The sequence below is a fragment of the Amblyraja radiata genome, chromosome 21 (genome assembly GCF_010909765.2).
Source record: "Amblyraja radiata isolate CabotCenter1 chromosome 21, sAmbRad1.1.pri, whole genome shotgun sequence".
Lineage (NCBI taxonomy): Eukaryota > Metazoa > Chordata > Chondrichthyes > Rajiformes > Rajidae > Amblyraja > Amblyraja radiata.
In genome coordinates this window covers 5,239,945-5,265,552 of record NC_045976.1, presented here as the reverse complement: position 1 = coordinate 5,265,552, position 25,608 = coordinate 5,239,945, and the positions used below count along the sequence as shown (strand labels likewise).

At 45.8% G+C, this 25,608-nt stretch overlaps 1 protein-coding gene and 1 long non-coding RNA gene across 2 annotated transcripts in view; one reads left to right on the top strand and one right to left on the bottom strand.

Annotated features, from left to right (window-relative positions):
* LOC116985042 lies at positions 1 to 25,608 on the bottom strand. Its single transcript, XR_004415195.1, has 4 exons — positions 25,598 to 25,608; positions 9,206 to 9,214; positions 9,105 to 9,108; positions 1 to 21 (listed from the first exon to the last, which is right to left on the bottom strand). It is a non-coding gene; the product is annotated as an uncharacterized LOC116985042 (long non-coding RNA).
* Positions 2,058 to 25,608, top strand: part of hal (histidine ammonia-lyase) — a 52,507-nt gene continuing 28,956 nt past the window's right edge. The window contains exons 1-7 of the mRNA XM_033039411.1: positions 2,058 to 2,131; positions 2,612 to 2,684; positions 3,251 to 3,317; positions 7,283 to 7,320; positions 7,412 to 7,537; positions 12,616 to 12,755; positions 13,962 to 14,009. Coding sequence (XP_032895302.1) covers positions 7,447 to 7,537; positions 12,616 to 12,755; positions 13,962 to 14,009 — 279 coding nt within the window. The 5' untranslated portion in view covers positions 2,058 to 2,131; positions 2,612 to 2,684; positions 3,251 to 3,317; positions 7,283 to 7,320; positions 7,412 to 7,446. The remainder of the gene's footprint in view (positions 2,132 to 2,611; positions 2,685 to 3,250; positions 3,318 to 7,282; positions 7,321 to 7,411; positions 7,538 to 12,615; positions 12,756 to 13,961; positions 14,010 to 25,608) is intronic.

Genomic DNA, 25,608 nt, shown 5'->3' with positions numbered 1-25,608 from the left:
CAAAGTGATTCACAAGTGATTCTCAATGTTGTTTGAACTATGATCCACTGTGCTTTCTGTTTACAGGTGTGGCAAACTGTACAGCCGTACATGCAACTCTACAAACTAGCTCACGCCCCACAATAATCATCGGCCTTGTTAATCCTCATTCAACAAGACATGGCTGCGTGGGAGATAAATGTGATCAAAACCTTTAAAAAATGATGGTGGAATGCAGACCTTCCACCCCAGAGCAAGAAAGAAGAAATAGTTTAGTTTAGTTTAGAGATAGATACACCGTGAAAACAGGCCATTCAGCCCACCGAGTCCGTGCCGACCAGTGATCCCCGCTCACTAACTCTATCCTACACACACTAGGGACAATGTACAATTTCCAGAAGCCAATTAACCTACAAACCTGTACTTTGGAGTGTGGGAGGAAACCGGAGCACCCGGAGAAAACCCACACAGTCACGGGGTGTACGTACAAACGCCATACAGACAGCACCCATAGTCAGGATGGAACCTGGGTCTCTGACGTTGTAAGGCAGCAGCTTACCACTGCGCCACCGTGCACCATTCAGCCCATCAGGACTACTCCGCCATTCAATCATGACTGCTCTATTTCGCCCTCCTAACCCAATTCTCCTGTCTTCTTCCCACAACCCCTGACACCCAGTACTAATCAAGTATTTGGACACCTGAATTCCAAACCTAGATCCAGCTTAGAATCTACTAGGACCTGGGCATCACTTGTCCTTGATTCTGACCAACATGTGTCTCATTTCTCAATCCACAGTGGTGGATGTGGGACATTTTCCCCTGTAAGGGTCCTAGTCCAACAATGCTCTCTGGTGCCCTCCCTCATCCATCCAGTTTCATCTGCTCAGTTTATTTTGTTTTTTTGACAACTTTGTATTTTCATGTTGAACATTTAGTTTTGGAGATACAGTGCGGAAGCGGGCCCTTCATCCCACCGAGTCTGCACCAACCAGCGAGCACTACGTACGCTAGCACTATCTGGACAGACGGAACGGGTGACGTTTCTGGTCGAGACCCTTCTTCAGACTGAAAGTCACGGGAAAGGAAAACGAGAGATGTATACAAAAAGCTGCTGGAGAAGGTAGTTGAGGCAGGTACTATCACAACATTAAAAAAAACATTTGGGCCCTACATGGATAGGATAGGTTAAGAGGGATATGGGCCAAATGCAGGCAGGTGGGACTAGTGTAGATTGGGCATGCGAGTTGGCACGGGCAAGATGGGATGAAGGGCCTGTTTCCACACTGTATGACTCTGACTGTCTTATCCCTGCTGCCTTTTTTGAACAAGGGGACTAAATTAGATATTCTCTAATCTTTGGTACCTCACCCGTGGCTAATGGAGGCGCAAAAATCTCCATCAGAGTCATTGTGATTTCCTCCATTGCTTTCCTTGGCATCCTGGGATAGATCCCATTAGACTGGAGATTCATCCATCCTAATGTGCACCATAATAGTTACTCTATCCTGATACAGACCTGCGGGTGAATATTATATGTCCCTCCCTTAAACCTGAAACAGAAACAGTGACGGCTGGAGCTTTAGTTTTAGTTTTAGAGATACAGCACGGTAACAGGCCCTTTGGCCCACCGAGTCCATGCCGACCAGCGATCCCCGCATACTGCCGCTATCCTACACACTAGAGACAATTTACAATCTTTACCGAAGACCGGAGTCATTGCTTTAAATGTGTTATTACACTCTTTCCGCATTTTAATAGAAGGTTGAAAACACCTCCAGATTCAGGGACAGTTTCTTCCCAGCTGTTGTCAGGCAACTGAATCTCATCCTACTACAGCCAGAGACTAGTCCCAAACTACCATCTACCTCATTGGTGACCCTCGGATTATCCTTGATCGGACTGGCTTTACCTTGCACTAAATGTTCCCTTATCATTTATCTGCACACTGTAAATGGCTCGATTGTATTTCAATTTGGAAAGTTCACTGAAGGTCGTACGTCAACCCGATATGAAAGTTAGCCGCTGATGTACTTCGTGCTAACCCAACAATCTAAAGAAAAATGCAATCTTTCAGTGTATTTATTTAGATGGAAATCATTTAACGATAGAAGAACTAGTTCGTTTGGGAAAAGGACTTTACAAGATCAAGGTGAGTTCACAATATCTCCCTGTTGCTTTTCTATAACCACACAGTCACTATTAACCTGCGATGTGCGTTTGTCGGCACTGCGCCTGTATTTGCTGGAGTTTACAAGAATCAGGGGGTACTGCATTGAAACGAACAGGAAAGCAAAAGTCTTCGATAGAGTGGATGTGGAGAGGATGTTTCCACTAGTGGGAGAGTCTGGGACTAGAGGTCGTAGCCTCAAAATTAAATTCCTTTTAGGAAGGAGATGAGGAGAAGTGTCTTTAGTCAGAGGGTGGTGAATCTGTGGAATTCATTGCCACAGAAGTCTGTGGAGGCCGTCAGTGGATATATTTAAGGCGGAGATAGATAGAAAGCAAGAGAATCAGCCATGATTGAATAGCAGAGTAGACTTAATGGGCCGAATGGCCTAATTCTACTCCTATCACCTATGACCCATGATCTTATGAAGACTGACAGCATTTGATGTGTCCTCTACCACAGATCTCTGCAGAAGCTGAAGACAAAATCAAACAGTCAAGAACACTTCTGGAAAATATTGTGAAAGAAAATAAAGGTGGGTTGAATGGAAAAGAATGACAAGTGCAGAAACTGTATGTCAGTACTGTACTTCCCCATACTGTCGGATTATAAGCAGTATCCGACTTAGTTTAGTTTAATTAGAAGATGCAGTGTGGAAATAGGCCCATCTGCCCACCAAATCTGCACAGACCAGAGATCCCCATAACACTAACACAAACCTACAACCTGTATGTCTTTGGAATCTGGTAGGAATCTGGAGCACCCGGGGAAATTGCCCGCGGTCACAAGGAGAACGTGCAAACTCCGTACAGACACCATCCGTGGTCAGGATCGAATCGGGTCTCTGGAGCTGTAAGGCAGCAACTCTACCGCTGCACCACCGTGCCGTGCCGCCCGTAATGATGATGGTAGTAGACCCATCATTATAATATGAGTCCCCCTGGAAGTTGGGAATGTGTATTTCACTCTTTACATTCCCGACCAACTTCAGTAAGCTGACATTTCCTCCTCACCGCCCTCCCCCCCCACAAGTCCGTGATCGCAGGGCACAGCCAACAATGTAAAGAGGGGAAAATATCTTTGCACTTTTCTCTCTTTCAGTTGTGTACGGAATAACAACTGGCTTTGGGAAATTTGCCCGGATTGTTATCCCGCATAATAAGCTCAAGTAAGTTATTCCTGAAAAATCAGAGACTTTTCTCATTAATTCCCCGTAGTTTGTTAAGATCTACTTCATGTCTGAACATTCTTTTGATTGATTGATTGATTGATACTTTATTATCGCATGTGACATATCGCCGTTTATTCCTTTGTTTTAGATAACATACACAAGGTATGCAAAGAGTCGCCACCTATAGGGCACCGACACAGTTACAAAGTGTTGATCATGGTCCCCAATGGTCCCTCGTTGTTTTCTGCGCCCCCTTCCCCCACATCGGCCATTCCCCACTGCAGCCAGTGTAACGTGTATCTGTCAACAGACTATTGGGGTTGGTGCAGTGTGAATTTTACCCCCAATCTCTGCTATGAGGGTTTGGTAGCAAGTTGGCAGGGCTCACCACTGACGTTGGAGACAGCTATCCACAAGATTAAACACCTTTACATTTGGGTTCTCAGCCTCATTACGCACTTCCATAACCTAACGTTCCAAGCCCGACCTCGTGTGGAACGTTTCTCCCTCCACCACTCTGCCTATTCCTTTGTTGGCAGTTCTCACCTCAGACCATGAACCCATTCCGGCAACTCCAGAATCCACAGCCTTTAGACTTTAAAGATACAACATGGAAACAGGCCCTTTCCGCCCAGCGATCCACCATACACTAGCACACTAGGGACAATTTACAATCTTTAACAAAGCCAATTAACCTACAAACCTGTAAGTCTTTGGAATGTGGGAAAAACTTGAGCACCTGGATAAAACCCACGCAGGTCATAGGGAGAATGTACAAACTCCGTACAGACAGCACCCGTGGTCAGGATCGAACCTGGGTCTCTGGCGCTGCAGTTACTCCACTGCTGCTCCACCGTGCCACCTATTTTTGCTTCAATTGAGGCTGATCGGCCTTGGGGGCATTTGCTGCTCAATCTATTTATTCTCCCTGGTATCATAGAGTCATACAGCATGGAAACAGACCCTTCAGCCCAACTTGCTCACGTCGATCAACATGCCCCACCCACACTAGTCCCATCTGCCTGCTGTTGTCCACATCCCTCTAAACCTACCCTATCCATGTACCAGTATAAATGTTTCTTAAATGTTGTGATAGTCCCAGCCTCAACTACCTCCTCTGGCAGATCGTTCCATACACCCACCACCCTTTGTGTGTAAATGTTACCGCTCAGATTCCCAATAAATCTTTTGCCCCTCTCCTTAAACCCATGTCCACTGGTCCTCGATTTCCTTACTCTGGCTAAAAGACTCTGTGCATCTACCCAATCTATTCCTCTCATGATTTTCCACACATCTTTAAGATCACCCCTCAGTCTCCTGCGCTCCAAGGAATAGAGTCCCAGCCTCCTCAACCTCTCCCTATAGATGTCCCTTGAATGGCAGAGTAGACTTGATGGGTCGAATGGCCTAATTCTGCTGCTTTCACTTAAGAACATTGATCAAAGTGTACAAAAAACTTACCGGTGCATTAAATTGCAACGTTCTCCAAAACACATTCTGTAAATGGGCTGGATGGTTTGGAGTTTGTAAAATGTGTGCAGGATAGTTTTTTGCAGCAATACATAAGAGATACCTACTAGAGGAGGGGCAGTGCTGGACCTCCTGTTAGGAAATGAGACGGGACAGGTGGCGGAGGTATGCGTTGGGGAGCACTTCGGGTCCAGTGATCACAATACCATTAGTTTCAATATAATTATGGAGAAGGTCAGAACTGGACCTAGGGTTGAGATTTTTGATTGGAGAAAGGCTAACTTTGATGAGATGCGAGATGATTTAAAAGGAGTGAACTGGGACATTTTGTTTTATGGGAAAGATGTAGAAGAGAAATGGAGGACATTTAAAGGGGAAATTTTAAGAGTACAGAATCTTTATGTTCCTGTTCGGTTGAAAGGAAACAGTAAAAATTGGAAAGAGCCCTGGTTTTCAAGGGAAATTAGACATCTTGTTCCGAAAAAGAGGGAGATCTACAATAATTATAGGCAGCATGAAGTAAATGAGGTGCTTGAGGAGTATAAGGAATGTAAAAAGAATCTTAAGAAATAAATTAGAAAAGCTAAAAGAAGATATGAGGTTGCTTTGGCAAGTAAGGTGAAAGTAAATCCAAAGGGTTTCTACAGCTATATTAATAGCAAAAGGATAACGAGGGATAAAATTGGTCCATTGGAGAGACAGAGTGGACAGCTATCTGCAGAGCCAAAAGAGATGGGGGAGATATTGAACAATTTATTTTCTTCGGCATTCACCAAGGAGAAAGATATTGAATTATGTGAGGTAAGGGAAACTAGTAGAGTAGCTATGGATATTATGAGTTTCAAAGTAAAAGAAGTACTGACACTTTTGAAAAGTGGATAAGTCTCCAGGTCCTGACAGGATATTCCCTAGGACATTGAGGGAAGTTAGTGTAGAAATAGCCGGGGCTATGACAGAAATATTTCAAATGTCATTAGAAACGGGAATAGTCCCCGAGGATTGGCGTACTGCGCATGTTGTTCCATTGTTTAAAAAGGGTTCTAAGAGTAAACCTAGCAATTATAGACCTGTTAGTTTGACTTCAGTGGTGGGCAAATTAATGGAAAAGATACTTAGAGATAATATATATAAGCATCTGGATAAACAGGGTCTGATTAGGAACAGTCAACATGGATTTGTGCCTGGAAGGTCATGTTTGACTAATCTTCTTGAATTTTTTGAAGAGGTTACTAGGGAAATTGACGAGGGTAAAGCAGTGGATGTTGTCTATATGGACTTTAGTAAGGCCTTTGACAAGGTTCCTCATGGAAGGTTGGTTAAGAAGGTTCAACTGTTGGGTATAAATGCAGGAATAGCAAGATGGATTCAATAGTGGCTGAATGGGAGAAGCCAGAGGGTAATGGTGGATGGCTGTTTGTCGGGTTGGAGGCAGGTGACTAGTGGGGTGCCTCAGGGATCTGTGTTGGGTCCTTTGTTGTTTGTCATGTACATCAATGATCTGGATGAAGGGGTGGTAAATTGGATTAGTAAGTATGCAGATGATACCAAGATAGGGGGTGTTGTGGATAATGAAGAGGATTTCCAAAGTCTACAGAGTGATTTAGGCCATTTGGAAAAATGGGCTGAAAGATGGCAGATGGAGTTTAATGCTGATAAATGTGAGGTGCTACACCTTGGCAGGACAAATCAAAATAGGACGTACATGGTAAATGGTAGGGAATTGAAGAATACAGTTGAACAGAGGGATCTGGGAATAACCGTGCATAGTTCCTTGAAGGTGGAATCTCATATAGATAGGGTGGTAAAGAAAGCTTTTGGTATGCTAGCCTTTATAAATCAGAGCATTGAGTATAGAAGCTGGGATGTAATGTTAAAATTGTACAAGGCATTGGTGAGACCAAATCTGGAGTAGGGTGTACAATTTTGGTCGCCCAAATTATAGGAAGGATGTCAACAAAATAGAGAGAGTACAGAGGAGATTTACTAGAATGTTGCCTGGGTTTCAACAACTAAGTTACAGAGATAGGTTGAATAAGTTGGGTCTTTATTCTCTGGAGCGCAGAAGGTTAAGGGGGGACTTGATAGAGGTCTTTAAAATGATGAGAGGGATAGACAGAGTTGATGTGGACAAGCTTTTCCCTTTGAGAATAGGGAAGATTCAAACAAGAGGACATGACCAGAATTAAGGGACAGAAGTTTAGGGGTAACATGAGGGGGAACTTCTTTACTCAGAGAGTGGTAGCGGTGTGGAATGAGCTTCCAGTGGAAGTGGTGGCGGCAGGTTCGTTGGTATCATTTAAAAATAAATTGGATAGGCATATGGATGAGAAGGGAATGGAGGGTTATGGTATGAGTGCAGGCAGGTGGGACTAAGGGAAAAAAGTTGTTCGACACGGACTTGTAGGGCCGAGATGGCCTGTTTCCGTGCTGTAATTGTTATATGGTTATATGGTTGTTATATAAGTAATTATTTTTCTCTTTTCCCCATTCAGGGAGCTCCAAGAAAATCTAGTCCGTTCCCATTCAGCTGGTATGTCCACTCTGTCAACGTTCTGCGGACTCTCCCACCGTTTAGTATGCCGTCACATTGCCTCAGTTATTTGCTGCTCTCTGTCCCCCAGGTGTGGGCAAACCCCTCTCACCGCAGAGATGCCGGATGCTGCTGGCTCTCAGGATCAATGTCCTCGCCAAGGGTTACAGTGGAATCTCCTTGGAGACCCTCAACCAAATGATCCAGGCCTTCAATGGTAAGGCATGTTTTTACTTTCCTAGGCTAGAGTACATCAATTAACATAGAAACATAGAAAATAGGTGCAGGAGTTGGCTATTTGGCCCTTTGAGCCAGCACCACTATTCATGGCTGATCATCCAAAATCAGTATCCCGTTCCTGCTTTTTCCCCATATCCCTTGATTCCGTAAGCCCGAAGAGCTATGTCTAACTCTCTTGAAAACCTATACTGGTTATGTATTTATGTTTGAGAAGGAACTGCAGATGCTGGAAAATCGAAGGTAGACAAAAGTGCTGGAGAAACTCAGCAGGTGAGGAGCGAAGGAAATAGCAACGTTTCGAGTCGAAACCGTTCCTCAGACTTGAAATGGGCAATGTTTTGGGTCGAAATACAGATAAAAGACTATGGATTTACTTGATCTATTCCCCTCTTGGTCGTATACACCTCTATAAGATCACCCCGCATCCTTCTGCACTACAAGGAATAGAGTCCTTGCCTGCTCAACCTCTTCCTATAGCTCAGGCACTCGAGTTCCGGCAACATCCTCGCAAATCCTCTCTGCGCTCATTCAAGCTTAACAACATCTTTCATATACCAGGGTGACTAAAACTGAGCACAATACTCCAAATGTATTGGAGCCTCACCAATATACAGTAACCCAACACGAACCCAGACTCCAGGGTTAGTTTCCAGCATACGGGATGAAGTTGTTCCTATGGGGGTATTTCAGCTCCGAGTAACTGGTGTTGATAGTACACAATGTTAGCACAGCCTCACTGACACTGCATGCACCCTGTGTCTCAGCGGTGGCTCAAAGCCCAGCAATGGACTGCATTCACGTGTATAAATCTGAAAATAGTAACAGCCACTTGATTGAATTTATTTACGTAACGTTTAGTATTGGATAGACACAAAGAGCTGGAGTAACTCAGCAGGACAGGCAGCATTTCTGGAGAGACAGAATGGGTGACGTTTCGGGCTGAGACCCTTCCTCAGCATTCCTCTCCAGAAATGCTGCCTGTCCCGCTGAGCAAACCAGCATCTGCAGTTCAATAGACAATAGACAATATGTGCAGGAGTAGGCCATTTGGCCCTTCGAGCCAGCACCACCATTTAATGTGATCATGGCTGATCATCCCCAATCAGTACCCCGTTCCTGCCTTCTCCCCATATCCCCTGACTCCGCTATGTTTAAGAGCCCTATCTAGCTCTCTCTTGAAAGCATCCAGGGAACCGGCCTCCACCGCCCTCTGAGGCAGAGAATTCCCTCCTACACGTTTAGTATTGGATGTTTGCTTTAGTTTAGTTTGGAGATACAGTGCGGAAACAGGCCCTTCGGTCCACGCGGACCAGCGATCCCCGTACACTAGCACTATCCTACACACCAGGGACAATTTACAATTATGCCAAGCCAATTAGCCGACAAACCTGTACATCTTTGGAGCGTGGGAAGAAAATGGAGCTCCTGGAGAAAACCCACGAGGTCATGGGGAGAACGTACAAACTCCGTACAGACAGCACCTGTAGTCAGGATTGAACCTGGGTCTCTGGCGCTGTGAGGCAGCGACTCTACCGCTGTGTCACCATGCTGGTGTTGCGTAATAGAGCTATGTGCATCGTGTTGATGGGGCTGCAGCACCTAGAATGTATTTTAGTTTAGTTTATTGTCAGGTGTACCGAGGTACAATTAAAATCTATTTGTAGTGTGCTATCCAGTCAGCGGAAAGACAATACATGATTACAATCGAGCCATCCACAGTGTACAGATACATGATAAAGGGAATAACGTTTGGTGCGAGATAAAGTCCAGTAAAGTCCAATTACTGATAGTCCAAGAGTCTCCAATGAGGTAGATAGTAGCTCAGGACCATCTAGTTGTTGACAGGGTGTTCAATTGTTTAATAACAGCTGGGAAGAGACTGTCCCTGAATCTGGATGTGTGCATTTCACATTTCTGTACCTCTTGCCCGATGGGAGAGGGGAGAAGAGGGAGGAAGAGGGCGAGACTCATCCTTGATTATGCTACTGGCCTTGCCGAGGCAGCGTGAGGTGTAAATGGAATCAACGGAGGTTGGTTTATGTGATGGTCTGGGCTGCGTCCACAATTCTCTGCAATTTCTTGCAGTCTTGGCTGGAGCTGTTCCCAGACCATGCAGTGTGCATCCCGATAAAATGCTTTCCACGGCGCATCTGTAGAAGTTGGTGAGAGTTGTTCGGGACATGTCGAACTTCCTAAACCTTCCAAGGAAGTAGAGGTGTTGTTGGTGTGCTTTCTTGGCCATTACTTTGAGATGGGCAGCCCTGGACAGGTTGCTATAGACAATAGACAATAGGTGCAGGAGTAGGCCATTCGGCCCTTCGAGCCAGCACCGCCATTCAACGTGATCATGGCTGATCATCCATAATCAGTACCCATTGGTGGAAGTAGAAGCATTGGTGTGCTTTCTTAGCCATTGCTTCAATATGGGTGGCCCTGGACAGGTTGCTGGTGGAACTAGTGCTAGTTGGTGTATTTCCTTGACCAATGCATCTATATGGGGAGTCCAGGAGCCAGGGTCCATGTTGCCTTGGGCAGGAGGCCAGCTGCCTAGCTGTGTATGAAGTACTTGCTCCCTCTACATTGGGCTAAGTGCCAATGTAGCCCAATGCACAGGGGCCCTCTCAATGCAGGCAGCCTGCTGCCTTCACACAACCGAGGGTTGATGCTGGGACATTAGAGCAAAACTCCCACTAGTTGGGTTAGCCAGAGGCAGTAGTTGAGGTAGGTACAACAACAACATTCATAAGGCACTTGGACAGCTACATGGATAGGAAAGGTTGGGAAAGATTTGCAGGGATTTGGGCAAAACACAGGCAAATGCAACTAGCTTAGATGGGTGATCTGGGTCGGCACGGATGAGTTGGGCCAAAGGGCCTGTTTCTGTTCCCTGTGGCTCTATAATGGCTATCAGCCACTGAGGCCCCACCACAGTGTGCGAGGATGGTAAAAAAAAACCCAGTGTGCTCAGCACGAACTCGATGGGCTGAAGGGCCTGTTTCTGCACTGTGTCTCTAAACTAATCACAGACTCTCCGGGCTGTCTTTGTGATTGAATGAGAATGCTTTTAACATGTCAACCGTAATGTTAAGGAAATATCAATAAAGTAACAAATATTGTTAAAGGAATTAAAAGCAATAAAAAAAGTTAAATGCACATCACACTCAAAAACCATCGCAGACATTTAAATAATTGAAGAAAGCACCAGTCCCGTTTTTATCAGCAGCCCTTGTTCCAGTTGGGAAGATGGAGCACCTGGGGGAAGCCCATGCAGCCACAGGGAGAACATGCAAACTCCACACCGGCAGGATTGAACCCCTATAGAGCAACAGGGATGGAATGCTGAGACTCTATAAGGCACTGGTCAGGCCACATTTGGAGTACTATGAGTCATTTTGGGCCCTGTATCTGAGGAAGGATGTGCTGGCTCTGGAGAGGGTCCAGAGGAGGTTTACAAGAATGATCCCAGCAATTAGTGGGTTAGCATATGATGAGCGTTTGACAGCACTGGGCCTCTATTCTCTGGAGTTTAGAAGAATGAGGGGGGGACCTCATTGAAAATGGCAGAATAATCAACTTTAGGCTGTGCACGCTGTACGCAAGAAGACAGAATAATGAATGGCAGAGATAGAGTGGATGTGGAAAGGATGTTTCCGCTGGTGGAAGAGTCTAGGACTGAGGTCATGGCCTCAGAAATAAAGGGCACTCTTTTAGAAAGGGGGTGAGGGGGAATGTTTTTAGTCAGAGGGTAGTTAATCTGTGGAGCATTGCCACAGAGGGCTGTGGAGGCCAAGTCAGTGGATATTTTAAGAGATAGACAAATTCTTGATTAGAACGGGTGTCAAGGGTTATGGGGAGGAGGCAGGAAAATGGGATTAGGAGTCAGAGATCAGCCATGATTGAATGACGGAGTAGACTCGATGGGCTGAATGGTCTAATTCAACTTCTATAACTTGTGAATTTGTGAACCCGGGTCTCCGGCAGTGAGTTTATTTGCAAAAATATCATGCTGCTGTTTGACTATCTCTGATTGGACTTTATCTTGCACTCAGCATTATTCATGTTATTTCCCTGTATCATGTATCTGCACACTGTGGATGGTTCGATAGTAATCATGTCTTGTCTTTCTGCTGACTCGTCAGCACGCAACAAACAGCTTTTCACTGTACCTCGGCACACGTGACAAAAACTGAACTCGAACTCGAAACACAAGAAAAATATGGTATTGAAATAGACACAATCTTTAAAAGTAATTGGATAAATGTGTCCAGTCCAAATGTATACTGCTGGCAGATACACAATGCAGGAGTTGCTCAGCGGCACAGGCAGCATCTTTGGAAAGAAGGAATGGGTGACGTTTCTTCAGACTAATAGTACGTCCTTTTATTCTGAGACTATGGCCTCTGGTCCTAGACTTTCCCACTAGAAACATAGAGACATAGAAAATAGGTGCAGGAGTAGGCCATTCGGCCCTTCGAGCCTGCACCGCCATTCAATATGATCATGGCTGATCATCCAAATCAATATCCCATACCTGCCTTCTCTCCATACCCCCTGATCCCTTTAGACACAAGGACCACATCTAACTCCCTCTTAAATCCAGCCAATGAACTGGCCTCAACTACCTCTGTGGCAGAGAGTTCCAGAGATTCACCACTCTCTGTGTAAAAAAAGATTTTCTCATCTCGGTCCTAAAAGACTTCCCTCTTATCCTTAAACTGTGACTACTTGTTCTGGACTTCCCCAACATCGGGAATAATCTTCCTGCATCTAGCCTGTCCAACCCCTTAAGAATTTTGTAAGTTTCTATAAGACCCCCCCTCAATCTTCTAAATTCTAGCGTGTACAAACCGAACTTGTGGAAACATCCTCTCCACATCCACTGTGAAGAAAGGTCTCAACCTGAAACGTCACCTTTTCCTTCTCTCCAGCGATGCTGCCTGTCCCGCTGAGTTACTCCAGCATTTTGTGTCTATCTTCGGTTTAAACCAACATCTGCAGTTCCTTCCTACACATTTCGTACACTGTTGGTAACGAGAGATATTGTGCTTTCTGCAGCTTCCTGCCTGTCCTTCGTGCCAGAGAAGGGAACTGTTGGGGCCAGTGGAGATCTCGCTCCTCTGGCTCACCTTGCCCTTGGACTGATGGGTGAAGGGAAAATGTGGTCGCCAAAAAGCGGCTGGGCTGACGCTAAGTATGTGAGTTCTTCAGTTTTGTTTTAATCCCAAGTTGCCAAGTAAGTTTGGGAAAGGCTGGATGCATGGCCAGATCGGGTAGACTATATTTTACAAGGGGTGCCTTCGAAGCAACCTCCATCGGCCAGCGTTCCTCTGCATGCTTTCCATCCCGTACAATACTGCATCTCCTCCTTCATTCTAGGAAACTCAGCTGTCGGTTTCATGACACTACCCGCTCTCCTGTCATCCGTTCTTCCAAGATGGTCACACACACCTTGTAATGGATACAAAAATCTGGAGTAACTCAGCGGGTCAGGCAGCATGGGGAGAAGGCAGGAGAATGGAATGAGGAGGGAGAGATAGACCAGACATGATTCATGCTAGCATGTATTTCAAGATGGCTTGTATACAAAAACAGGGATGTAATGCTGAGGCACTGGTCAGGCCGCATTTGGAATATTGTGAGCAATTTTGGGCACCGTATCTGAGGAAGGATGTGCTGGCTCTGGAGAGGGTCCAGAGGAGGTTTACGGGAATGATGCCAGTCAGGAATGAATAGGTTAACCTATGATGAGCGTTTGACGGCACTGGGCCTGTACTCGCTGGAGTTTAGAAGAATGAGTGGGGACCACATTGAAACGTACAGAATAACGAAAGACTTGGATAGAGTGGATGCGATGTTTCCACTAGTGGGAGAGTCTAGGACTAGAAGTCATAACCTCATAATTAATTGAATACATTTTATTAGCCAAGTATGTATACTTGTTTAAGAAAGAACTGCAGATGCTGGTAAAATGGAAAGGAGACACACAATGCTGGAGAAACTCAGCGGGTGAGGCAGCATCTATGGAGAGAAGGAATTAGGGTCTCGACCTGAAACGTCGCTAATTCCTTCTCTCCATAGATGCTGCCTCACCCGCTGAGTTTCTCCAGCATTGTGTGTCTATCTGCAGTCGCTTTGTACACTGAGCTACTGTTTCAGGTTGAGGACTCTTCACCTATTCTGGCCCATCAGGTTGGTCAGAGTAGATCAGGCATCTTTGACCTAATGCAGTAACACTGCTTCCTTCTGTATCTGTGCTGCCTGACCTACTGAGGAGTGTTTCCAGCATTTTCTGTTTTCATTTAAGAGCAGAGATCTTGCAGTCAGTTTCTCGTTGTCAGGAATGTTGATTGTGTCTAATGATAGGAGAGTTTTGTCATTGAAAAAAATGATTTTTCTTCTAGGTCTTGCAGGCACATGGGCTGAAACCCGTTTCATTGAAGCCGAAAGAGGTAAGAGTGGACTTTATGTTTTGTGGCGTTCTCTCACGCTCCAATCTGCACCATTATTACCAACATCCACTTTGTATATCTGTGTGTGTGTAGCATCAACCTGACTGATTAGCTGATGCTTGGTTGATGAAGCTGTTGCAATTGTGTAGAACCTTTTTAGTTGATAGTTTGGAGGCACAGCGTGGGAACAGGCCCTTCGGCCCACCGATTCTGCAAAACAACCAGCGATCCCCACACAAGAACTGTATCCTACACACACTAGGGACAATTTACATTTATACCAAGCCGATAACCTACAAACCTGTACGTCCATGGAGTGTGGGAGGAAACCGAAGATACGATCTTGGAGAAAACCACACGGGTCATGGGGAGAACGTACAAATTCCATACAGACAGCACCGTAGTCAGGGTCATAAGACTGGATGGGTGAGGTGAAAAACATGGCAACCTATATATACAATGCAAACAACTGTGTTGTAACAACTGTATGGTTTGGCTTAGTTCTATATAAAGGGTAAACTTGACCAAGGCTGCAGGAAGGCTGTACTCAGTATAGAAGTTGGGAGGTCATGTTGCAGTTGTATAAGATGTTGGTGGGGCCACATTTAGAGAATTGTGTTCAGTTCTGGGCACCATGTTTAGGGAAGATTTTGTCAAGTTGGAAAGGGTGCAGAGAAGACTTTTGAGGATGTTGCCAGGACTTGAGGGTCTGAGCTATCGGGAGAGGTAGAGTAGGCTGGGTCTCTACTCCTTGGAGCGCAGGAGGATGAGGGAGTGATCTTATAGCGATGTACAAAACACATGAGAGGAATATATCGGGTAGATGCACAGACTCTCTTACACAGAGTCGGTGCTTCGAGGACCAGAGGACATAGTTTTCAGGTGAAGGGGAAAAGATGTTATAAGAATCTGAGGGGTAACTTTTTCACACAAAGGGTGGTGGGTGCATGGAGCAAGCAGCCAGAGGAGGTTGTTGAAGCTGGTACTATCACAATCTTTAAGGAACAGTTGGATAGGTACATGGATGGGACAGGTTTAGAGGGATATGGGCCAAACACAGGCAGGTGGGACTAATAGGGAAGTGACATGTTGGTTGGTGTGGGCAAGTTGGGCTGAAGGGCCTGTATGACTCTGTGACTCTATGCGGGAAGATGTGACCGCAGTTTAAGGTCACATCCAATAGATGGCATGTCTGAAAGTGCAGTTCTCTTTCACTGCTAAGACGCCAGCATGCCTGTGATGCGTAGACGCATGATTTTCTACATTTGTGGTAAAAAGTGTTACCATGACCCATGCATAACTGGCATTGCTTCACTGAGTCAGAGTCATACAGTGTGAAACAGGCCCTTTGATTCACCGTCTACTCCGACTAGTGATCCCTGCACTCTTGCAATTTTACCAAAGCCAATTAACCTAGAAACCTGCAGGTCTTTGGTGTGAGTGATGAAACAGGAGCACCCGGAGAAAACCCAGGCAGTCACAGGGAGAACGTTCAAACTCCGTACAGACAGCACCTGTGGTCAGGATCGAACCTGGGCCTCTGTCACTGTAAGGCAGTGAGTCTACCGTTGAGCCATGATGCCACCCAAGACAGAGCAGGTGGACTGCACATTGGGCAGTGAATGAGATATGAAATAAGTGTATTTGAAGTGAAAAATATAGAGAGAATCATAGAGGCCTTTCTGCCCACCACATCCATGCCAACCATGGTCCCACTTGCCCGCGCCTGACCCGTATCCCTCCAAACCTTTCCTAAGCATGTACCTGCCCAAGTGTCTCTCTCATAAGATGGCCTCATGTTACCCACCATTGCATCCACTAGATAGACACAAAATGCTGGAGTAACTCAGCGGGTCAGGCAGCATCTCTGGAGAAAAGGAGTAGGTGACATTTCGGGTCGAGACCCTTCATCAGTCTGAGAGTGGTCTGAAGAAGGGTCTCGACCCGAAACATCATCTATTCCTTTTCTCCAGAGATGCTGCCTGACCCGCTGAGTTACTCCAGCATTTTGTGTCCACATTATCTTCAGTGGAAACCAGCATCCGCAGTTCCTTCCCACACATTTCATCCGGTAGTTTGTACCACATACGCACCACCCGCTATGTGAAAAATATCGCCCCTCGGTACCCAAAGGGTATAAAAATATCTCTTCCCTCTCATCCTAAACCTATGCCCTCTGGCTTTGAACTCCCCTAGACAAGAGAATAGAATGGACCCATTCACCTTATCCATGCCCCTCACGATTTTCTATATCTCCATAAGGTCAACAGATATATTAGATAAATGAATGAAATTCAGAGGATAAGACTCTTGGTCCAGATTGCTTGTGGCCAGAGAGATGATAGCAAGGACATTACAACACATGTTTTAAATAATTCATTTGGAAGAATGCAGGACCACAGGCCTGGAAGATGATTTTTGTAAGACCAATGTTTAATAATGATAATATATAAAATGTTCAGGGAATTAGACACTAGTCATACTAACACAGATGGTTGGGAAATGATTGGAATCTGTATGAAAGGGAGAACATCTAGAGATTAGCAGTACAGAATGAAATGTCAGCATTGATTTATGAAGGGAAAATCTTGCTTAACCACCGTTACCAAGTATTTTGTGTGGATGCTCCAAAGTGCAATCAGTGGCGATGTAAACATTATTGATCCAGATTTTCAACAGACCTGCCATTAACCCACAATGGACAAATTAATTAGGCCAGAGAATTTAGGGCGCAGTGGTAGAGTTATTGCCTTACAGCGCCAGAGTCCCGGGTTCGATCCTGACTACGGGTGCTCTCTGTATGGAGTTTGTACGTTCTCCCTGTAAATTGCGTGGGTTTTCTCTGAGAACGGTTTCCGCCCACACTCCACAGACACACACGTTTAGTGGCTAATTGATTTGGTGTAAATGTAAAATTGTCCCGAGTGTAGCATATTTTAAGTGTGCGGGGATCGTCGGTCGGTGCGGACTCGACCCGAAATATCGTCTATTCCTTTTCTCCAGAGATGCTACCTGAACCGCTGAGTTACTCCAGCACTTTGTGTCCACAGTATCTTCAGTGTAAACCAGCATCTGCAGTTCCCACCCGCTATGTGAAAAATATCGCCCTAAAGAGTCTCTTTCCGTGCTGTATCTCTAAATTAAACTAAACTAAATTAGAGTCATGAGTCAAGGAGCAGAAAGGATGACTGCTTGGTGTCTGCACTGAAGGCAGGCAGAGAGAGGGAAGGGCATCCAACTTTTTACAGTGGAAGGAGATGTGAGGTGATATCTCAGTTTAGTTTAAGTTTAGTTCATTGTCACTTGTACCGAGGAACAGTGAAAAGCTTTTGTTTAATGCTAACCACTGCAAAGGCAATACATGCAATTAGATGGAGAAGGCTGATTAAGGATAGTCAGCATGGTTCTGTATGTGGGAGGTCATGTCTTACAAATCTGATTTAGTTCTTTGAAGACGTCTTTGATGAGCGCAGAGCTGTAGATGTAGATATGGCAAAGCATTCGACAAGGTTCCACATAGTAGGCTGCTCTGGAAGGTTAGATCGCATGGGATCCGAGGAGAGGTAGCTGAATGGATAGAAAATTGGCTACATGGAAGGATGCACAAGGTGATGGTGAAAGGTTGCTTCTTGGACTGGAGGCCTGTGACTAGTGGTGTACCTCAGGGTTTGGTGCTGGGCCCATTACTGTTTGTCATCTTCATCAATGATTTGGATGAGAACATACAGGGCAAGATTAGCAAGTTTGCTGATTATACAAAAGTGGGTGATTTTGCAGATAGTGACCATGTTATAGGAAAGATGTTGTCAAGCTGGAATGTGTACAGAGAAGATTTACGAGGATGTTGCCAGGACTCGAGGGTCTGAGTTCTAGGGAAAGGTTGAGTAGGCCAGGACTCTATTCCTTGGAGAGCAAGAAGATGAGGGGTAATCTTATAGAGGTGTATAAAATCATGAGAGGAATAGATTGGGTAGAAGCACGGAATCTCTTGCTCAGAGTAAGTGAATCAAGGACTAGAGGACATAGGTTTAAGATGAAGGGGAATAGATTTAATAGGAATGTGAGGTGTAAAGAGCCTGTCCCACTTACGTGTCCTTGGCTGTGATGGTGGGTGTTGAGGCGAGGCGTGTGCATGGAGCGATTCCGGACGAGCTTACCCCCGCTCAGTCGGAATTGTTCGTAGGGCCCACGGCCCGGGTCCCTTCCCGAGAGCCGGCCCCATGCAACATGAGCCGCCTTTCCGAGATGCCCAGCGTGCCGTTCTGTGACGCGGAGAGGCGCGTACTGTACAGGCTGCTCTTGCACACTCTCCACTTCCTCGCCCTCGTCTTCCGTCCAGACACACCCTGGCAGTCCGTGTTACCACCTGACGAGGGGAGCGGTCCGCAGTGGAGGTCTCTCTACGAGGGAGTCCTCCCCCTTTACATCGGGGGCCTGGGGTGGAGAGTGTTGCACAGAGCCGTGGCCTGTAATAGGTATTTGAGCCGGTTCACGGACTCTTCCCCTGCTTGTCATTTCTGCGGTGAGGAAGAGACCGTGTTCCATGTGTACATAGAGTGTGAGAGGTTGCAGCCACTGTTCGAGTATCTGAAAGGGCTGCTCCTCAAGTTTTGGCTACATTTTAGTCCAACGCTTAATTTATGGGCACCCGTACAGAGGGGGGAAGGATGGGAGGGAGGAGTGGGTCTCCCTGTCGGTCTGCTCCTGGGCCTGGCCAAGATGGCCATTCGCGGGTCCAGGCAGCGGGCAGTCGATGGCCGCACAGCGGTCGCCTGCCTTCCCCTTTTCCGGGGTTACGTCCGAGCTCGCGTGTCACTAGAAAAGGAACACGCGGTGTCCGTGGGGACTGTGGAGGCCTTCTGTGCACGCTGGTCACCACAGGAGGTTGAATATATTATAGATTAAAATGTTAATATTTTAATTTGATAATTTTGTTTAAGTGTTTTTTAAATTGCTTGAGCTTTTTCTGGGTCTACGTCCGTGCCCGCCTGTCCCTGGAGAGGGAACACGCGGTGTCCATGGGGACTTTGGAGGCCTTCCGTGAATGCTGGTTGCCGTTGGAGGTCGAGTGTTTTGTTGATAAAGTTGACGTTATATTAATTTGATGATCGTTTGTTTGTAAACTGTCAACATAGGCAGTCTTTGATTGTGTTAATACTCTATGTATATTTTATTTTTTGAATAAAAGTAGTTTCATAAAAAAAAGAAAAAAAAAGAAGAAAAAAAAAAGAGCGGGGCCAAGAAAATTGAAGATAGACACAAAATGCTGGAGTAACTCAGCGGGACCGGCAGCATCTCTGGAGAGAAGCAATACGTGATGATTCGGGTCATGATCCTTCTTTTCAGACTGAAGAAGAGTCTCGACATGAAAAGTCACACATTGCTTCTCTCCAGAGATGCTGCCGGTCCCGCTGAGTTACTTCAGCTTTGTGTCCATCTTCAAATGACGTCACGCGCTCCAGACGGCTGTGCGTACGCATGTAATCGCACGCGACCTTCGCGGGACGTTGTAATTTGCGTGCCAAGGACACGTAAGTGGGACAGGCCCTTAACGTTTTAACACAAAGGGTGGTGTGTGTAAGGAACGAGCTGCCAGAGGAGCTAGTTAAGGCAGGAACTATCTCAACGTTTAGGAAACTATTAGACTGGTACATGGATTGGACTGATTTGGAGAGATATGGATATAGTGTAGCTGGGACATGTTGGCCGGTGTGGGCGAGTTGGATTGAAGGGTCTGTTTCCACGCTGGACTCTATAACATGATTACATCCATTATGTACAAATACATGATAAAGGGAATAATGTGAATAATTTTCGTGCAAGATAAATTCCAGGAACGTTTGATCAAAGATTGTCCAAGGGTCTCCCATGAGGTAGATAGTAGCTCAGGACTGCTCTCTAGTTGTTGATTAAATGGTTCAGTTGCCTAATAACAGCTGAGAAGAAACTGTCCCTGAATCTGGAGGTGCATTTTCACACTTACTGTATGTTTAAGAAAGAACTGCAGATGCTGGTAAAATCGAAGGTAGACAAAAATGCTGGAGAAACTCAGCGGGTGAGGCAGCATTTATGGAGCGAAGGAATAGGCGACGTTTGCTCCTTAGATGCTGCCTCACCCGCTGAGTTTCTCCAGCATTTTTAAATCCCTTCACACTTACTGTTGCCTGACGGGAGATGGGAGACGGGAGAAGAGGGAGTGGCCAGGGTGTGACTGGTCTTGATGATGCTTCTGGCCTTGCTGAGGCAGCATGAGGTGTAAATGCAGTCAATGGAAGGGAGGTTGGTTTGTGTGATGGTCTGGGCTGCGTCCACAATTCTCTGCAATTTCTTGCGGTCTTGGATGAAGCTGTTCCCAAACCAAATTGTGATGCATCCCGATAAAATGCTTTCCACGGCGCATCTGTAGAAGTTGGGGAGAGTTGTTGGGATCATGTCAAACTTCTTAAGCCTTCCAAGGAAGTCGAGTGTTAGCGCTGGCACCACTGCCATTTTACATTCATCATTTAGGATCTGGACTTCACAGAAATTCTAAATTTGTGCATACTAACGAGGTGGATGTTAATAAACTTGCAGAGTGCTTGGCACAAGGTGGAGGGTTTTTATATGAGAGGTGAGAGTGTCGGCATGGTAGAAGAGAGAAGGGATCTGTACATATACGCCATTTTTCCATAACAATGTCTGATACCTCCCCCAGTCTGGGCCCGGCAGTGGGAAATTGGTAAAACGGAGTTGAGATGCCAGCCAGCTTTGGAGAAATCGAACAGAAACACGGGAATGAAATCATGAGGAGAATAGACAGGGTGAATGTACCGAGACTTTCACCCAGAGTAGGGGAATCAAAAACCAGAGGGTGGTAGGTTTAAGGTGAGAGAGCCAAGGTAGGAACCCGAGGGGCAACTTTTTCACTCATGGATAAATGGAATGAACTGCCAGAGGAAGTAGTTATTGAGTCATAGAGTGATACAGCATGGAAACAGGCCCTTCGGCCCAACTTGCCTACAACAACCAACATGTCCCATTTACAGTAGTTGCTCCATAGTTGTGGCAGGTATTATAACCATATTTAGAAGACACTTGGAGAGGTACATGGATAGGAAAAGTTGAGGGACTATCTTAGATGGCAATCTTGGTCGGCAATGGGCCAAAGGGCCTGTTTCTGAGCTGTATGACTATGTGGCACCAAAGACCCAAAGTTGTTCCTCGGCTCAGCAAGGCTGTGGAAGTAGCAAGCCAAGCACAGGGATTGAGTTATAGACGGGCAGGATGTATAGAAGTGAAGTTGCACTCAACTCATATTCAGCCCTAGGTTTCCCCACGCGTTTTTTAGTTTAATCTAGATTATAGATACAGTGTGGAAACAGGCCCTTCGTCCAACAAGTTACAATTTTACAGAAGCCAATTAACCGATAAATCTGAGCGTCTTTGGAGTGTGTGGACTGTTCCAGTTGCCGTGTCGTGACAAGAGTCCAGAGACACTAGAGAGGGTGCGAGTAACTTAAGGACAAGCACTTAGAGAGGGAATAGCTGACCAGCAGGCAGAGGAAGGGAGGCAGGCAGGTAGTCAGAGAAGTCTAAGAGTGCATCTCACTCCGTATTTCCACGTCAAGGCGGTAGGGGTGAATGTGTCTCTGGGACTGATCTTTGTTCATCTGCACTAGAGCAAGAGCAAGATAACAGTGGGAGTCTCGACAGTGAGGGAACCCTGCTGGTCCTGTAGAGGTGGATGTGACTCCAGGATGGAATGGTGTTGCAAGATGGTTCCAGAACATTCTGCAGGGAGAGGATACACAGCCGGAGGTCATGGTTCATATCGGCACTCATGAACGTAGGCCAAAGGCTAGCTGAGGTCTGGCCACTTCAATGTAGGAGCTAGGTGGCAGATTGAAGAGCAGATCATCTACATTTGCAACTGCTGAATTACACCCAATGCTGGGTGCTGGCAGATATCGGAAAAGGAGGATTAGATGGAAGGCTTTAACAGTTCCAGGCCATGGGCCGTTTCTTGGGAATCTGGAACCTGCGAATGCTGGGGATGTGTGGGGGGGGGGGTGGTAGAATCGACCCATCATTTTAGCAGGGGGTGGGGATAGGTTTGCGAGTGCATTTGTGGAAAGCTAAATGAATTTTGCAAGGGAAGGCGCAGCGTCGGGGGTGAGGAATAGCCAAATGTAGAAGAAAGACCCATCAGCCCAGTGGTCAGAGCATGTAGACTTGACAAGGGTATGCAGGAGGAATGCAAGGCAGGAGAACACCTAATTGAACACAGATACAACTAGCAAGGTCAATGAACAGAAAGCATTAATTAGCACAGAGGAATATATTATTGATTAGCTCACAGGTATATATTATATTATTGATTAGCACACAGGAAAATATTATTGATTAGCACACAAGGATATATTATATCATTAATTAGCACACAGGGATATATTATTGATTAGCACACAGGGATATATTATTGATTAGCACACAGGGATATATTATTGATTAGCACACAGGGATATATTATTGATTAGCACACAGGGATATATTATTGATTAGCACACAGGGATATATTATTGATTAGCACACAGGGATATATTATATTGATTAGCACATTATTGATTAGCACACAGGGATAAATTACTGATGAGCACACAAATATTTTATGATTGATTAGCACTCAGGAGTATTTATATTATTGATTAGCGCACAGGGATATATTATATTATTGATTAGCACACAGGAAGGAATGCTGTGGGCGGCATGGTGGCGCAGCGGTAGAATTGCTGCCTTACAGCATCAGGAACCCCGATTCGATCTAGACTATGGGTGCTGTCTAAACGGAGTTCGCACGTTCTCCCCGTGACTGAGTGGAATTTCCCCGGTGCTCCGGTTTCATCCCACACTCCAAAGACGAACATGTTTGTAAGTTAATTCGCTTTCGTACAATTGTAAATTGTCCCAATAGGATAGTGAAGTGTTAGTATGCAGGGATCGCAGGTAGGCAGGGGCTAGGTGGGCCGAATGGTCTGTTTCCACGCTGTATCTCTAAACTAAACTGAACTAACTAAATATAGTTAATTAACATCATTGATTAGCACTCAGGAATATATAATATCATTGCATTTGCCGTGGCATGGTCAAATGAAGGGAAGGGCTGAGAGCTCAATATTGCAGATGTGGAATCCTCAAGTGTGATAGAAAGGAGTATAAAATAGGCATTAGCATAGCAATGATGATAAAGGAGACTATCAAAGAAACATAGAAACATAGAAAATAGGTGCAGGAGTAGGCCATTCGGCCCTTCGAGCCTGCACCGCCATTCAATATGATCATGGCTGATCATCCAACTCAGTATCCTGTACCTGCCTTCTCTCCATACCCCCTGACCCCTTTAGCCACAAGGGCCACATCTAATCTCTTAAATATAGCCAATGAACTGGCCTCAACTACCTTCTGTGGCAGAGAATTCCAGAGATTCACCACTCTCTGTGTGAAAAATGTTTTTCTCATCTCGGTCCTAAAAGATTTCCCTCTTATCCTTAAACTGTGACCCCTTGTTCTGGACTTCCCCAACATCGGGAACAATCTTCCTGCATCTAGCCTGTCCAACCCCTCAAGATTTATGTAAGTTTCTATAAGATCCGCCCTCAATCTTCTAAGTTCTAGCGAGTACATGCCGAGTCTTTCCTCATATGAAAGTCCTAACATCCCAGGAATTAGTCTGGTGAACCTTCTCTGTACTCCCTCTATGGCAAGAATCTCTTTCGCTGTAGTACAGGGGGGTGGGGGGGCATCTGTAGAAAATGCTTAAAAAAGGGCCACATGGGTGGATGTTAGATACGAACAGGAGGAGGAGATTGCTTCACTGGGAGTGTACTGCAACCTCCAAACAGACAGCAGCAGATGGAGAAGCAGATGTATGTACACAAGTCACAGATATGCATGCTGTGTATTAGCTGGGTTGGCTTAGTGTAGAAGGTCCAGAGGAGGCAGGATTGTTAAAGGACCCGGGAGAACACATTGGCAGGAGCAGGCCAGGAATTTAGTGAGGAATGATGGCACAGTGGTAGAGTTGCTGCCTTACAGCATCAGCCACCCGGGTTCCATCCTGACTACCAATGCCGTCTGCGTGGAGTTTGTACGTTCTCTCTGTGACCTGTGTGGGTTTTCCCCGGGTGCTCCGTTTCGTCCTGTGCTCCAAAGATGCACAGGTTTGTAGGTTAATTGGCTTTGGTAAAATTATAAATGGAGGATAATGCTAGTGTATGAGGTGATCTCTGGTCATCACAGGCTTGGTGGGCCGAAGGGCCTGTTTCTGTACTGTGTCTCAAAAGCCTTGAAGCATTTGTGGACCTCAACGTAGGGATTGGGAGTGTCAGTGTGAGAACATTTCAGAGGTAGTGAACATAAAAGACAAGGGTGGACTGGAAAAGAAGGGTCTGAATTGGGGGAAGACTGATTTCCATGTCTGGTGGCAGTGTGAACTGTGAAGAGGATGTTAGGAGGTTGCAGGGTGACCTGGACAGGTTGAGTGAGTGGGCAGATGCGTGGCAGATGCAGTATAATATAGATAAATGTGGGGTTATCCACTTTGGTGGCAAAAACAAGGGGGCAGATTATTATCTAAATGGGGTTAGGTTAGGTAAGGGGGAGGTACAGCAAGACCTGTGTGTCCTTGTACACCAGTCACTGAAAGTTGGCGTGCAGGTACAGCAGGCAGTGAAGAAAGCTAATGGAATGTTGGCCTTCATAACAAGAGGATTTCAGTATAGGAGTAGAGAGGTTCTTCTGCAGTTGTATTGGGCTCTGGTAAGACCACATCTGGAGTATTGCATACAGTTTTGGTCTCCTAATTTGAGGAAGGACTTCCTTGTGATTGAGGCAGTGCTGTGTAGGTTCACGAGATTGATCCCTGGGATGGCAGGACTGTCATATGAGGGAAGATTGAAAAGACTAGGTTTGTATTCACTGGAGTTTAGAAGGATGAAGGGGTATCTTATAGAAACATATAAAATTATAAAAGGACTGGACAAGCTAGATGCAGGAAAAATGTTCCCAATGTTGGGCGAGTCCAGAACCAGGGGCCACAGTCTTAGAATAAAGGGGAGGCCATTTAAGGCTGAGGTGAGAAAAAAACGTTTTCACCCAGAGAGTTGTGAATTTATGGAATTCCCTGCCACAGAGGGCAGTGGAGGTCAAATCACTGGATGAATTTAAGAGAGAGTTAGATAGAGCTCTATGGGCTAGCGGAATCAAGGGATATGGGGAGAAGGCAGGCACAGGTTATTGATTGGGGACGATTAGCCATGATCGCAATGAATGGCGGTGCTGACTCAAAGGGCCGAATGGCCTCTTCCTGCACCTATTTTCTATGTTTCTATGTTTCTAATGTGTAGTTTAGTTTAGAGATATAGCACGGAAACAGGCCCTTCGGCCCACCGAGTCTGCACTGACCAGTGATCCCCGCACTAACGCTACCCAACACACACTGGGGACAATTCACAATTTTATGGAAGCCAATTAGCCTACAAACCTGTGCGTCTTTGGGGTGTGGGAAGAAACCGGAGATCCTGGAGAAAACCCAGGCAGGTCACGGGGAGAACGTGCAAACTCG